The 15,528-nt window shown below is 42.2% G+C and overlaps 1 protein-coding gene and 1 long non-coding RNA gene across 3 annotated transcripts in view; one reads left to right on the top strand and one right to left on the bottom strand.

Annotated features, from left to right (window-relative positions):
- The window catches only part of IL15RA (interleukin 15 receptor subunit alpha), a 55,103-nt gene extending 42,743 nt beyond the window's left edge, over positions 1-12,360 (bottom strand). Inside the window, exon 1 of one of the 2 annotated variants that reach the window (XM_058282451.2) lies at positions 12,125-12,360. In XM_058282451.2, coding sequence (XP_058138434.1) covers positions 12,125-12,218 — 94 coding nt within the window. In that variant the 5' untranslated portion in view covers positions 12,219-12,360. The remainder of the gene's footprint in view (positions 1-12,124) is intronic. The other variant, XM_058282450.2, reaches the window with a different exon arrangement.
- Positions 12,361-12,879: 519 nt separating this feature from the next.
- LOC131274764 (uncharacterized) overlaps positions 12,880-15,528 on the top strand; it is a 75,050-nt gene continuing 72,401 nt past the window's right edge. Inside the window, exon 1 of the long non-coding RNA XR_009182040.1 lies at positions 12,880-13,253. This is a non-coding gene — a long non-coding RNA (uncharacterized lncRNA). The remainder of the gene's footprint in view (positions 13,254-15,528) is intronic.

Below are 15,528 nucleotides of genomic sequence, written 5' to 3'. Positions count from 1 at the left end.
TCCAGAGATATAAAATATTATTTCAACCTAACAACTATCTAAGAGAACAAAGAACTCAAGAATTTCACTTTAGCTTCTAGTTCAATTCTCTTCCCTTACTGAACTGGGTAGCAGCTAATTTACTGTTATCTGTCATCGAGCTGAGGTTTTATTTTTCATTTTCCTCATGGAGGAAACTGCCAAAAATAAGGCAAAGGAGGAGGAATATAGGGCCAAAACAACATCACAAACATCTGCTGTGTACCTACTATGTACACGGGCTCTAGGGTCCTTTCATACACACTGTCATTCCCCCCACCCCAAAATAGTCTTATCAAGGTGGTCACCACCATTTCCATTTTACTGATGAGGCAGCGAAGGCTCAAAAGGCACTAACTCTTAGGACCAGACCCTAGCGAGTGGCTCGCTGGAAACTCAGTTCAAGGATCTGAACCCAACGTCGAGCTCTCTCATGAGTGCTCTCTCCGGGGGCTCAGGTCCCATTAAGCAGCAGTTGATTTGCCCTGACAAAGGCACTTAATTTAAAGGTAATAAACATGGAGAAGCATTCAGTCAGATAGGAAATCTTTTAAGGAGAGAATTCATACTTGGTGGAGTTGGAAAGGTTTCTGTTGGACCCTTCTAATGTCAAGGATCCATTCTAGAAAGAATCACAGCTAATAATACTTATCAAACATCTACAAAGCAGTTCTAATCCTGGCAGCATCTCTATGAGGTAGATACTACTGCGATGCCTAATTTTTCAAATGCGGGAAACTGTTAGGCATTGAATTGCATCGTTCCCCCCCTCCCCTACATATTCAAGGCCTAACCCCTAGTCCTGTGAATGTGAGCTTATTTGGAAACAGGGTCTTTGAAGATGTTAGTTAAGACGAGGCAAAAATGGATTAGGGTTTGCCCTATGTTGTGGGTACCTGGCTTACCTGTTCCTTATTGAAAATGTTGCACCTGTTTTATTGTAGATGTTGCAGTTGTTAGATGTTGCAGTTGTTCCCTATCATTGTAGATGATGTTGCAGTTCTAATAGCAAACAGCTGCTTGGTAGTTTCCAATAAATACAAGATGGAAACTACGGTCAAGGCTCTCAATTCTAGAAGCAGTGAGTCCTCTGGTCCCATCTTTATCTCCCTTCTCGTATCTCTCTCTCTCTGTCCCTTTATTGTGTAAAGTTCTGCATCACCTTCCCTTCAAGCAAACCTACTCCAACATGACTGGTGTCCTCATAGGAAAGGGAGAATTGAACGCAGGCAAGCAGGGAGGGAACGCCAAGTGACTATGGTACACCGTGGCTGGCTTGCAGACTATGGCCAGAAGCCAGGAGAGAGGCAAGGGACAGATCCTTCCTGCAGACAGAGAGGAAGCATGACCCTGCTGACATCTCGTTTTCAGACATCTAGCTTCCGGAACTATGAGACAGAAAATTTCTGATGTTTTAAGCCATCTAGAGAGTGGTACTTTGTTATAGAAGCCCCAGGAAGCTAAGACACTGACCCAACAGTTAGTAATTTATGCAAGTTCACACTTGGGAGCTAAGAGACAGACCCAGGATTCAAAGATGACCTTGGAGATCTCATAATAAGGCTTTCATCAAAATCTCCTGGGGCTAGTGAAAACACAGATGACTGGACCAGAGTTTCTGATGCAGTAGGTCAGGGGTGAGGCCTGAGAATTGGCATTTCTAACAAGTTCTCAGGTAAGAGACCCACTCTCTTACTTATCTGCCTAATGAATATGGGAAACTTCCATCAGAGTGGAGTCCTTATTAGATCTCAGATGATTAATGCCAATGAGACACCCTGTGAATGTACTGAATGTGGGTGAACTTTCAGCGGGAAAACACTTGGTATTAAACATCAGATGACTCATACTAAAGAGGAACTCTTTGAATGCAATAAGTGTTGGCTTTGAAGAGGTGGATGAATCTTATTCTTCACTGGAGAATTCACACCAGAGTGGAGCAGGAGAGCTAAGAATTCTGGAGCATTTTTCTTCATAGTGTTCATGGTTGTTGTTTTTTTTTTTGTTTGCTTGTTTTTGTTCTTTAACATCTGATAATTTACATTTAAGAGAAAGCCTACTGATGTGGTGAATGTGGGAGGGCATTTAATATAACCCATATTTGAATTCATTTGGAGAAACCTTAGAAATGGACAGGACTGTCTGGGACTCGGAGGCCTGCCAAGTTCACCTACACTCCTGTTTAAGGTAAGCAGCCTCAGGAAGTTCTGTGCTGATAAGTTTGTTGGTTTTCTCTATACTCACTTGGGAATTGAGTTCATTCTGTCCCACAGTTTTAAATAGTATTAATTGCTAAAGACTCACAAATTACATCTCTAACTCGGACTTCTCTGAAAATTAGAACACAGATATACAAGTGCTTAGGTGACATCTCCAACTAAATGTTTAATAGGCATCTCAAACTAAACATATCCAAAACCTGCCTACTGATTCTCTCCCCCACTTATCCTTAGCTTAGTAAATGGCAACTAAGTAAATTCTTTGAGTTGCTCAGTCTGAGGTCCTTAGAGTCATCACTATTTTTTCTTAGACCCCATCTTCAATTCATTACCAAATTTTGTTAGTTAAAGAAATTTTTTTTTTAAAAGAGGTACTAGGGATTGAACCTGGGATCCTGTACATGGAAAGCAGGCACTCAACCACTTAGCTAACCCTGCTCCCAAATCCTGTTAGTTTTATCTTCAAATACAGAATCTGTCTACTTCTTGCCACCTGTAAACAAGTAGTGCAATGGCCTTTTAACTACACAGCAGCCACAGTAAACCATTTAAAATGAAAGTTAGATCAGACCAAGCCATATAATAAATCTAAAGTCCTTATCTTTGCCTACAAGCTCCTAAGGAGTTCATCATCTGTCACTCTCCCTCCTGCTCATTCTGCTCTGGCCACACTGATAACTGTGCTGTTTTCTTTCAAAAAGTTTTATAATGTTCTTCAGAATATGACCTTATTTGGAAACAGTTATTACAGAAGTACTGAGTTAAGATGAGGGCATAATGGAGTAGGGTGGGTCCTTAATCCAATCTAACTGGTGTCTATGAGAAGAGACACAGAGAGAACACCATGTCAAGGAGACCAAGGAGACGATGACCATGTGAAGCCGGAACTGGAGTGGTCCTGCCATGAGCCAAGGAATGCTGGGGGCCACCAGAAGCTGGAAGAGGCGAAAGCAAGGAATGATCCCCCCAGGGTGGCTTTGGAGGGGTCAATGCCCTGCCAGCACCCTCGTTTTGGACTTCCAACCCCCATAACTGAGAGAGAATTTATTTCTGATTTTTGTACTTCATAATGGCAGTTCTAAGAAACTAAGACACTTGCCTGTTGTTATTCATTCCCAGCTACTTTAGTTGTAGTGGGCTTTTGCAAATGTTGTCTTTTAAAACATTTACTATCAAAATGATCTTTGCGGCTGTAAAGAAAAGAGACTTTTAAAGATTAATTTTTTTATAAGTAAATGAATAGATGGAAATTTTAATGAGAAACAGGATATTTACATACTTTCAAACTTCTGCTAAGTAAAATATTTTTTACTTACAAAGGGGGAAAGTCACTTTACAAAAGAGAAACCTGGCAGACACCACATTAATCAAGTAATCAAAATGAACACTATCAGCAATGGGGCAATTCAAAATCATGTGCCACCGACAGGGTGTCTAATAGACTGCAATGAGAAAAACAGAGAAACCCTTCTTAACAAAGTTTCTCTTCTATGATACTCCTGCCAAGTATGCACAGCCTGAATTGAATCATGAGAAACCATCAGGTAAACCCATATTGAGGGCCATTACACAAAAAAACTTGCCTGAAATTTTCAAAAGTGTCAAATTTATGAAAATCAGGGAAAGTTTAAAAAATTGTTCCCGATTGAAAGAAACTAAAGAGATGAGTTAAATGCAATGCATGATGCTGAAACGGATATTTACGCTATTCCTTTGGTCATGAAGACATTGGTAAATTGGGACAATCAGTGAAACTTAACTGGGATACAAGGATTAGATGTAGTAATTCATCAAAGTTAATATTGATTTTTTAAAAAAATATACCAGCATATTTAATTATATCATTTTCCCATCAACACACCAAAGTCATTTAATGATTAATATATTATATTGGCCATTTCCATTCATTGGTGGGAGGTTCTTCCACTAAAGGCTCCCATGGTTTCCACTCTATCATTTTTCTTGCCAGACTTAGTTCACTTTCAGCCTGAAGAATTACCTCTTCTATTTGACCACTCTGAAGCTGGTCTTCTAATTTGTTAGAAATTAACAATACCCAGCTTCTCATTTGTAATGTGCTCTGCATATTTTCTATAAGCTGTCTTTTTAGGGATTTGCTCAAGAACACCAAGGATCTTTGTGTACAATATTCTTAGCCTCTCCTGTGGACTATCACAGCCAATCCCACAAGACCAGGAGTCTTCCTCAGCCAACCCGCCATGACAGCGCCGAGCAGCGGATCACTCGCAGCCCTCTGGGCACCTCACGCAGACCTGCTCAATCCACCGCCGAGGCCAAGGCTCCGTCCTTGGAAATATCTTCCATATTGATTTTTAATTCATCAATCTTGCTAAATTCTTAACACTAATTTTCCTGTAAATTATTATGCTATAATAACAATCATATATCAGAGGATAACAGGAATTCTTTTAATTCTTTTTCAATTTATATAATTTTTTGTTTTTGTTTTTCTGGTCTTTCTGACCAGCGAGGATCTGGTATTAGGCTGAAGAGGAGTGATTATACTGTGAAACCTTGTCTTGTTCTTGCTTTGAAAGGGAATATTCAGGTAAGCAGATTTGGCTCAACTGATAGTATGTCTGCCTACCACATGGGAGGTCCAGGGTTCTCCTGAACCGTGTGGAGCTGGCCCATGTGCAGTGCTGATGCGCACAAGGAGTGCTGTGACACGCAGGGGTGTCCCCAACATAGGGGAGCCCCACACGCAAGAAGTGTGCCCCATAAGGAGAGCCACCCCATGCAAAAAAAGTGCAGCCTGCCCAGGAGTGGTACCGCACACAAGGAGAGCTGACACAGCAAGACGATGCAACAAAAAGAGACACAGATTCCTGGTGCCGCTGACAAGAATACAAGCGGATGCAGAAGAACACACAATGAATGGACACAGAAAGCAGACAACTGAGGGGGAGGGGAGAGAAATTAATTAATTAATTAAATACATGGACTTTTCAGGTTTTTCTATTTCTCCTGAGTCAGGTTTGGTAAATTGTTTTTTTAAAGTAGGGATTTAACATTTACATTTTCAAATCTATTTGCATAAAGTTATGTTTAAGGTCATCTTGCTTATTATGCCCTCTTTTACACACATAATGTTTAAGTCTTCTCTTTTGTTCTTAATTCTGCTAGAAATTTGTTTACTAGATTTTTCAAAGAACCAACATTTGAATTTTTGCACCCTCTAGTGTATATCTTTCTTCTATTTCATTTACACTTGTTTTTAATTATTTCCTTACTTCTACTTTCTTTGGATTTATTCTGCTTTTTTTTTTTAACTTATGAAGTTAGATGCTTAGTTCATAAGTTAAACCTTTTTTTTTCTTTTTAAAGATTTATTTATTTATTTATTTCTCTCTCCTCCCCGCCCCCCCCCCACCCCAGTTGTCTGTTCTGTGTCTATTTGCTGCGTCGTCTTTGTCCGCTTCTGTTGTTGTCAGCGGCACAGGAATCTGTGTTTCTTTTTGTTGCGTCATCTTGTTGTGTCAGCTCTCCATGTGGGCGGCACCATTCCTGGGCAGGCTGAACTTTTTTTGGCACTGGGCAGCTCTCCTTACGGGGTACACTCCTTGCATGTGGGGCTCCCTTACGCGGGGGACACCCCTGCGTGGCACGGCATGGCACTCCTTGCACGCATCAGCACTGTGCATGGGCCAGTTCCACACGGGTCAAGGAGGCCCGGGGTTTGAACCGTGGACCTGCCATGTGGCAGACGGACGCCCTAACCCCTGGGCCAAGTCCGCCACCCCTTTTCTTTTCTAATGTAAGTTCCTAAGGCTTTAGGTTTCCACAATATGCTTTTTTTTTTTTTCTTAAGTTCTAATTTACTTTCTTTTATCATTTTCTTACCTAAATTCCTTGTGGTCAGAAAGGTGGTCTGTATGATACCTATTGATTTGAAATATATTGAGGCTGATTAGCCTGGCAGATAGTTTTCCTAAATGTTCTATACATGTTTGAAAAGAACATGTGTTCTTCCATTATTCCACAAAGTATTCTGCATTTGTCCATTGACTCAAACTTGTTAAATTATATTTTTACTGATTTTTAAATTGATGCATCAAATACTAAGAGAGGTATTAAACATTTCTATTACTATTGTAGATTTGTCAAGTTTTCCTTATAGCTCTGTCCATTTATTCATCATATATTTTGAGGCTGTAATTGAATTCTCATTCCCTGGTGAAGAAAGTTTCCTCCACTTACTTAGAAACTATATGATCTGTGTCTCTTTATTTAGTAGTTACACTAACCATTCTAACATTATATTTAGCTTAATAATAAACTATAAAGTCAACCAATATTCTTATCCTCCTCATCGTCAATAAGAACCTTAGATAGCCATGGTGGCTGCTGGGTGTGGGGAACGGGAGGAAGAGATGAGATGTGGAGGCGTTTTCGGGACGTGGAGTTGTCCTGGATAGTGCTTCACGGACAATTACGGGACACTGTAGATTCCCCCAGGGCCCACTGGATGGAACGTGAGAGAGTCTGGGCTATGATGTGGACCATTGACTATGGGGTGCAGTGATGCTCAGAGATGAACTTACCAGGTGCAATGGATGTGTCATGATGATGGGAGAGAGTGTTGCTGTGGGGGGAGTGGGGGGCGGGGGCGGTGGGGTTGAATGGGACCTCATATTTTTCATAATGTAATTTTAAAAATAATAATAAATAAATAATTAAAAAAAAAATAAGAACCTTAGAAATGCTTTAATGCCATTACCCATTACTGTTGTTTTATTTGTGTTTGGTGATGTCTGTTTTACTGCCATTCTTAAATGACAGGTCATCAAAAGAATTCTACGTTGACAGGTAGATATTATTACATATTTCCCATTGTTGTTGTTGAGGATTTAGCCACCATTGAAATTTGCATTCTTCTCTTTATAATTTCCATGCATACTCTCTCCCCTTTGGGTCTTTTTGGTGGAGTGAGCCAGTGAAGCTACCTGGGCCTGGGGTTTTATTTGTTGGAAAGTTTTAAACTACAACATCAATTTCTCAGGTCTCCCTATCCATGAGACACAACAATATTGAAATTAGGCCAATTAATAACCCTACAATGCCCTCTAAGTGTTCAAGTGAAAGGAAGAATCTCTTTCTTTCACTTTCAGGTCTCTCACTTGAAATCAAAAGCTAGAAATGAGTAAACTTAGAAGGGCATGCCAAAAGCCAAAATAGGTCAAAAGCTAGGCCCCTAAGCCAACAATTAGCCAAGTTTTGGCTGCAAAGGAACAATTTTTGAAGAAAATGAAAGTGCTACTCCTGTGAACACGTGAATTATCAGAAAGCAAAACAGCAATACTGCTGGCATGGAAAAAGTATGAACGGTCTGGATAGAAGTTCAAAGCAGCCACAGTGTTCCCTTAAGCCAAAACCTAGTCCAGAGCAAGGCCCCAACTCTCTTCAATTCTATGAAGACTGAGAGAGGTGAGCAGCTGCAGAAGAAAAGTTTAAAAGCTAGCAGAGATTGGTTCATGAGGTTTAAGGAGAAAAGCTGTCTCCATTACATAAAAATTCAAGGTGAAGCAGCACGTACTGATGTAGAAGCTGTAGCAAGTTATCCAGAAGACCTAGCTAAGATCATTGATGAAGGAGGCTACATCAAACAACAGATTTTCAATACAGACAAAAGCCTTCTATTGGAAGAAGATGTCATTTAGGACTTTCATAGCTAGACAGAAGTCAATGTCCGACTTCAAAGCTTCACAGGACAGGCTGACTTTCTTGTTAGGGACTAACACGGCTAGTGACTTTAAATTTAAGTCAAATCTCATTTCCTATTCCAAAAATCCTAGCGCCCTGCTCTATAAATGAAACAACAAAGTCTGAGGACAGCACATCTGTTTACAGCATCGTTTACTAACCATTTTAAGCCCGCTGTTAAGACCGACCACTCAGGAAAAAAAGATTCCTTTCGAAATATTACTGCTCATTGACAATGTACCCTATCACCCAAGAGCTCTGATGAAGTCGTACAATGAGATGAATGTTCTTTTCATGCCCGCTAACACAACATCTATTCTGCACCCCTGGATCAAGGAGTAATTTTGACTTTTAAGTCTCATTATTATTTTCTATTAAAGAAGTTGTAGTTGACAGAAAAATCATGCATAAAAATACAGATTTCCCACATACTATTATTAGCACCTTGCATACATTTGTTATAATTCATGAAATTTTAAAAAATCTTAAATTTTATAACTATACTTCATTCGTAACAGGGTTCACTGTGTTGTATAGTCCTGTTTTTTAAAAAATTTTTATTCTAGTAATATATATACAACCTACAATTTTCCCTTTGAACCATATTCAATATATAATTCAGTGCTGTTAAATATGTTCACAATCTTATACTACCATCACCACCATCCATTACCAAAACTTAACAATCAAACCAAAGAGAAATGATGTACAATTTAAGCTTTAACTCCCCATTCCTACCCCATCCTATTACCTGGTAACCTATTCAAGTCTTATTATTTAAGAAATACATTTCATAATGTTATAGCTATATAGTGATTCCTCCGATGGAGATTAAAAAAAAAAATTTCTGGAAAGGAGTCACCATTCTAGATGCCATTAAGGACATTTGTGATTCATGGGAGGAGCCAAAAATATCAACCTGGACAGGAATTTGGGAGAAGGTGATTCCACCCCCATAGAAGACTTTGAGGGGTTCAAGACTTCAGTGGAGGAAGTAACAGCAGATGTGGTAGAAATAGAAAGAGAACTAGAATTAGAAGTGGAACCTGAAGATGTGACTGAATTGCTGCAATCTCATGATACAACTTAAATGGATGAGGAGTTGCCTCTTATGGATGAGCAGAGAAAATGGTTTCTAGAGATGGATTCTACTCCTGGTGAAGATGCTGTGAACACTGCTAAAATGACAACAAAGGCTTTAGAGTATCACATAAACTTAGGTAGTGGCAAGGGGGTGAGAAAATCAACTCCAATTGTAAAAGAAGTTCTGTAAGTAAAATGGCAACAAACAGCATCATATGCTACAGAGAAATCTTCCATGAAAGGAAGGGTCAACTGATACGGTCAACTTCATTGTTGTCTTATTTTAAGAACTTGTCTCTGCGGACCCAGCAACCACCGCCCTGATCAGTCGGCAGCCGTCAACGTGGAGGAAAAACCTTCCACCAGCAAAAGATTACGACTCATTGAAGGCTCAGATAATGGTTAGCATTTTTTAGCAATAAAATATTTTTAAATTAAGGTATGTACATAATTATTTTAGACATAATGCATTGCATTTAATAGACTATAGGGTAAAATAACTTTATAGGCACTGGAAAACCAAAGACTTTGTGTCACTTGCTTTACTGCAAAATCCACTTTGTTACCTTGGTCTGGAATTGAACCTATAATGTCTCTGATGCATGCCACTATCTGATAAAGGACTAATGTCCAGAATATAAAGAACTCTCAAAACTCAATTATAATAAGACTCAATATTTAAAAAAGCAAAAGATTTTAACAGACACCTCACTAGAGAAGATATAGAGATGGCAAATAAACATATGAAAGGGTACTCAATATCGGTTTTTAGGGAAATGCAAATTGAAACTACAAGATACCACTGTGTACCTATTAGAATGGGCAAAATTAAAAAGACTGACTGTACCAAATGCTGACATGGATGTGGATAAATGGAAACTCTCATATACTGCTTGTAGGAATACAAACTAGTACAACCACTTTGGAGAACAGTTTTACAGTTTCTTAAAAAGCTAAATAGGGGGGAGCAGATGTAGTTCCGTGGCTGAGCACCTGCTTCCCATGTACAAGGTTCTGGGTTCAACCCCCAGTACCTCCTTAAAAAAAAGTTAAATACACACATACCTTATGATCCAGCCATTTCACTCCTAGCCATTTTCTCTACCCAAGAGAAATGAAAATATATGGCTACCCAAAAACCTATATATGAATGCTTATAGCAGCTTTATGTGTATATGATAGCCACAAACTTGAAATATCCCAAATGTCCCATCAAAAATGAATGAATTCTCAGCAATAAAAAGGAAAGAGCTATCGCTACAAGTTACAGCATGGATGAATTCTGAAAATAAGTACGAGTGAAATAAACTAGACAAGAAAGAATACCTCTTTATGATTCCATTTGTATAAAATTCTAGAAAATGCAACAGATCAGTAGTTGCCTGGGCGACAGGGCCGAAGGGGAGGTAAAGTTTACACAGGGGTAGGAGGAAACTTCCGCATGATGGATGTATTTACTCTCTTGATTGTGGTGATGACGTCATGAGTGTATACATTCACCTCTAACCTTATCAAACTGTGCAATTTAAATATGTGCAGTTTGCTGTCTGACAATTATACTTCATCATAAAACAGTTAAAATAAAATCAGGAGCTCCCACATATATAGCAGCAACATTTGTGTAAGGTCACAGGGCAATGCTGTAGGTGATGAGCTTTAAGAGATCCCTATTAGCCACTCTAAAGCAGACACCTCATTTTTGCTCAGTTCCAACTAAAGCTGCATTTCACTTCCACATTGTGAAATAAAGTTCCTGCAGTCTAGCTCCTCCATGGTCATATAGGACACTGGCTAGCCATCTAGGAGGAACTAACTAGTCAGGTGGCCAACATAACTCAGCCTCCTAGATGTGGAGGGAAGTCCTGTGTTCACAAAACGAAAACATCAAAAAACCCCTCTGGCCTATGGGATCCGGACCAAGGGAGCCAGCAGCCAGCGGGGGTGGCTGGCTGTTCTGACCCAGCACGGGGCAGTCTGGTCGACCAGATGTAAATGATCGGGACGTTCCATGCTTAAAAAAAAACAGTAACACATACACGCACAGATCATGGGATTACCAACTCCTGAGAGTTCATGGATTACCCCGCCCCCCGTGGGTCCACGACCCCCAAACTGTATGCACATTTCGTGATTATATGCATTCAGATCTTCCCCCCCTCCCCTCCTCGGAGAGAGGGGCCTAGAAAGAGCTCCCTGAAGGTTAGACGAAGCGCCGGCGCGGATTTCAGCAGACCCGTGCATCTCTTCCTCCCTAGCTCCCGGGACAAAACCTATCAGTCACTCTGTCCTGCTGAGATAACACCCCGCGACCTCCGTCCCTCTTCCCGAGTGCACCAAGCCATCGCCAGCTTTCCCCGCGAGCGCAGACTCCGCTGCCCCCGCGCACGCTTTCCCACTAGCTTAAGAATTTGGAGTCGCTTCCATGTCCCGCAAGTGTGCGACTTGCCCGACACGGGTTTTTATTAATTTTTCTCCCCCGGGACACAGCCTACCCCGTCCTCCCAGCTGTTCACGACATTACTGACTTTTGTCTGGGATTAAAGAAGGGGTGGTCGGCCTCAGGCCCCTCCGGGGACCGCCCGCTGGGCCGCGTCCGCGCGGCTTCCTTAGGGGGCTTCGGGAATGGCACCCGGACGGTTCTCAAATCTGCTGTCAAATGCCAACTGTGAGCTCCCACTGCCAAGTCCCGCTACCCCGAAATGCTCGGGCCGTTTGCTTCGGCAATTGGGCGGGCGCAGCCTGGGGGACCAGGGCAGCCCAGGGCAGAGCGAGGGCCGGGTGGGCACAGGAGACCCCGCGCGGCACCCCGCGCGCGGCCGCCTCCACGTGCCCCTCCTATGCGCGTCCCGCGTCCACCTGGCTGCACCCGGGGGCCCTGGCCGGTCCCTACGCCCTCTCCCGGCCCCTGCTCCAGCCCACAGCCCACTTCTCCAGGCACGTACCCCCCGCCGGGACGGCGCAGCCGGGGGAAGCCGGGGGAAGCCAGGGGAGGTGGAGCGTCGGGCCGGCCCCTCGGCCCCCCGCACCTGCGGCGCCCGGCGCCCTCCCGCCGCCCTGCTCGGGCGCCCGCCTCCTCCTACCCTGCAGCGCCGGCGGCCGGAGGAGCAGCAGGAGCAGCAGCAGCGCGGCGCGGTCATCCCCGCCGCCGTCCCGGCGCCGCCGCCGCGGGGTCATGGGCAGAGCTCGGCCGCGCCCACCGCACACTCGCCACCGCCGCCGCCGCCCGGGACCTGCGGCCGGAGGCCCCGCGCGCACCACTGCGAGCGCACGTCCCGGGCCGGCCCGCCCCGAACCTTCGCTTTCGCTTTTGCCTTAGCCCCTGGAGGGCCGGGGAGAGGTGAGAACGTGACAAATCCGTGACTCAGCGTCCCCACCTCCTCCTCTCGAGAAAGCCCGAGCTGCCGCCGTGACCCCCGCGCCACGCCCCTGCCCCGCGAGGGCCGCCGACGCCCCGAGTGGGGACTCCGGACCGGAGCCCAGGTCGGCCGCCACCTGGGGCAGGCGGTCCCTCCCCTCCGTCTCCTTCCTCTCCTACCTCGCTTCTCCGTCTCCTCGCCCCTCGTCACCACCCGTTCCAGTCGGGCCTCGTGTCGCCTCTGGAAAGTGAGGGGACAGAGCCATCGGCCACCAAACGCTCTGCGGCAGACCCTTCTGGTCGCTGCCTTTACCCTCCTTCTGCTTGGCCTGGGTCCCTCGCTTTTCCCTTCCAAGCTCTCCAAGCTGCCCTTAATTCCCGGACCGCGGGTTTGCGGGCGCGCAGCCTCGTGCTCCGCGGTCGCAGGTTGGAAACGCGCCGTCCGGGCTCCGACGTCGGTGGGAGGGGCGCGCCGGGCGGGACCGCGGTCGGTGCGCCTCGGTCACCCTGCCCCGGTGCGCCCAGGCCTGGCCACGCGAGCGCGAGCCAGGTCTGTCGGTGCCCGGCGCTGCGGGTGGATGTCGCCCCGGCTGTGACTTTCTCCCCGCATTGGATTTCGACAGTTTGAAAGGAAGGGAGAGGAACTAAGAGCCCTTGGTCTTTGTGCCCACTGAGCCTTCCTTCGCCTATTCCATGCAGTTAGACAAGTTCAATTCTAGCGATCTCCGCCCTTGCGGGCAGGTATTTTCTTTCTGGGGAGCTGAAGCGTGACGTTCTTGAGGACCTGGTCTGCTGCGGGTCCTGGTCTGAAAACTCCGGATGAGGAATCAGGAATTTCCAGGCTAGGAGTGAAGGTAGGCAAGATGACTCTGGGCTTTTTCTTAGATTAAATCTCACACATACGCAGGGAAAATCCCAGATATCATTTCATCTTTTTCCCTAAGTGTTTCAGCATCAATCTCTAAGTAATAAGATCAAATAAAAATTAACAATAATTCCTTAATATAATCAAATATATTCAAACTTATATAACTGCATGGTGACCAAGCTATGTATGTAAAAAAAAGATTGCATCTTTCTTTTTCTCTGAGAACACTTATAAAGTGGGAACAGCCCTATTATTACAAACTCTAAACAAAAACGGCAGCAGTTTGGCATGGTTTAACATCCTTTCTTCTCGTTCATTATTAAAAATAACACTAATTAATATTTTTCTACCTAAAACATCTTGTGAATTTAAGACTGTTTTGAATAGAATTCCGGCAATGGAATTACTGAGTCAAAGACTAGGGAATATATATTTAATATGTATTAATATAGCTATTATATCAATACAATATTTAATAGATTCTTAATCCTGGCTCAGAAGACTGCTGTTTGATTTTAAGTTATGTAGATTTGCAGGCTTATGAAGGTTCTAATTTGAATGGTTTTAAGAAAGTGGGAAAGGGTAGGTGTGTAGATTGTAAATCACCTCCTAACCAAGGTTTCAGAGGCCCCATAGCCTAGCCCATGTCAACTTCATAGTTTTTAAGAGAATTTGCCTCTTTCATCTAAATTGTTGTATTTTTGGCATACAGTTGCTCATATTATCTATTATTATCCTTCCTCTGTCCTCAGAACTGTATGTCCCCTTTCTCATTTCCGATATTGAAATTTGGGTCTTTTTACTGGTGAATCTTAGTTCATTTTTAAAATTGTGCTAATGTGTATGTATGAATATGGATATTTATATATTAAATACATATAATATTTGCCATTTTAAACATCTTTAAGTGTGGCAATAATTACCTTCAACACCATCCATTGCCAACCTTTTTCATTACCCAAAATGGGAATATTTTAAAAGACTTCCTTTCTTTATAAATATTGCCCACTTGCTTTTCAAAAGTTTTGGACTAATATACTCTCTTTCCAGCATTATGTTAGAGTACTTATTTTATTACAAACTGGAAGAATTAAATTTTAAAATGTTTGTTAATTTGACATATTAAAAGATCTCTTTTCTTTCACCCGTATACATGTTTTGAAATATTTCAAGTGTACTGAAAAGCATTGAGATAAGTAAACAACGTCCATATATTCACCACTCAAACTTGTCAAATCTTAATATAGTTGCTTAATATTTGCTTCAGAGATTTTTGGAAAAAAACTTTATATACATATATATATATATATATATAGTATAGTAAAATATATGCTATGGTTTTTCCTTTTGAAAAATTCACACAAATAGTACCATACTGAAATGTCATTCCAAAACCTTGTTTTTCCCCTCAGCTTATGTTTCTGATATTGATCCTTTTTTGATATGTCGCTCCAGGTCATTAACTTTAACTTGTGTATCCCAAAGCTGTCTGTGCCAATTTCCAGTGTCCAGTGTTGATATACATTTTTCCTCACTACATTAATTGAATGGTTTTAGCAGAGAACTATGGATAATGAGTCAAGTTATCGATTGAGGGTGCCATCTTGTGCTCAAAATTTCCTCATTGACTTTTTTAAAAAAATGCTTTTACCTTAAGATATTTCTTCTTAAGATAATTGAGAAATTATCTTATGCTGGTAATTATTCTCCTGATAATTCATATTCTGTTGGGTTTACTTATTCTATTCCATCATTTTTGTTCTTTTCCCAGTACCTTACTGTTTTAGCTATGGTAGCTTTATAATGGTTTCATATATTCTAGGGCTGGTCTGCCTCTCTGTGATTTCATTTTCCAAAGCTTCATCATTCTTGCTGATTTGTTTATACAGATGAATTTTAGTATTCTTACTTCCTTTAAAAAAAACAACATAATTGTATTTAGATGAAAATCACATTCAATTTCATTCATATTCAATGGAGACTAGATTCTCCTTTGGGGACTTCTTGGATTAAATTACTATATTATGATCTTTGTTTAACTTTTTATTTTGAGGTAATTGTAGATCCACATGCAGTTATAAGAAATAATACAAAGAGATCCTGTAAGCCTTCACTCAGTTTCCCCCAATGATAATAATACCTTACTTAAGTAGAGTACAATATCACAACCAGGAAATTGGCAATAATACAATCCATCCACTTTATTAAGATTTCGCCAGCTTACATGCATTCATTCGTGTGTGTGTTTAGTTCTGTGCAGT

Source organism: Dasypus novemcinctus, chromosome 20, assembly GCF_030445035.2.
Source record: "Dasypus novemcinctus isolate mDasNov1 chromosome 20, mDasNov1.1.hap2, whole genome shotgun sequence".
Classification (NCBI taxonomy): domain Eukaryota; kingdom Metazoa; phylum Chordata; class Mammalia; order Cingulata; family Dasypodidae; genus Dasypus; species Dasypus novemcinctus.
This window is presented reverse-complemented; position numbering and strand designations above follow the sequence as displayed.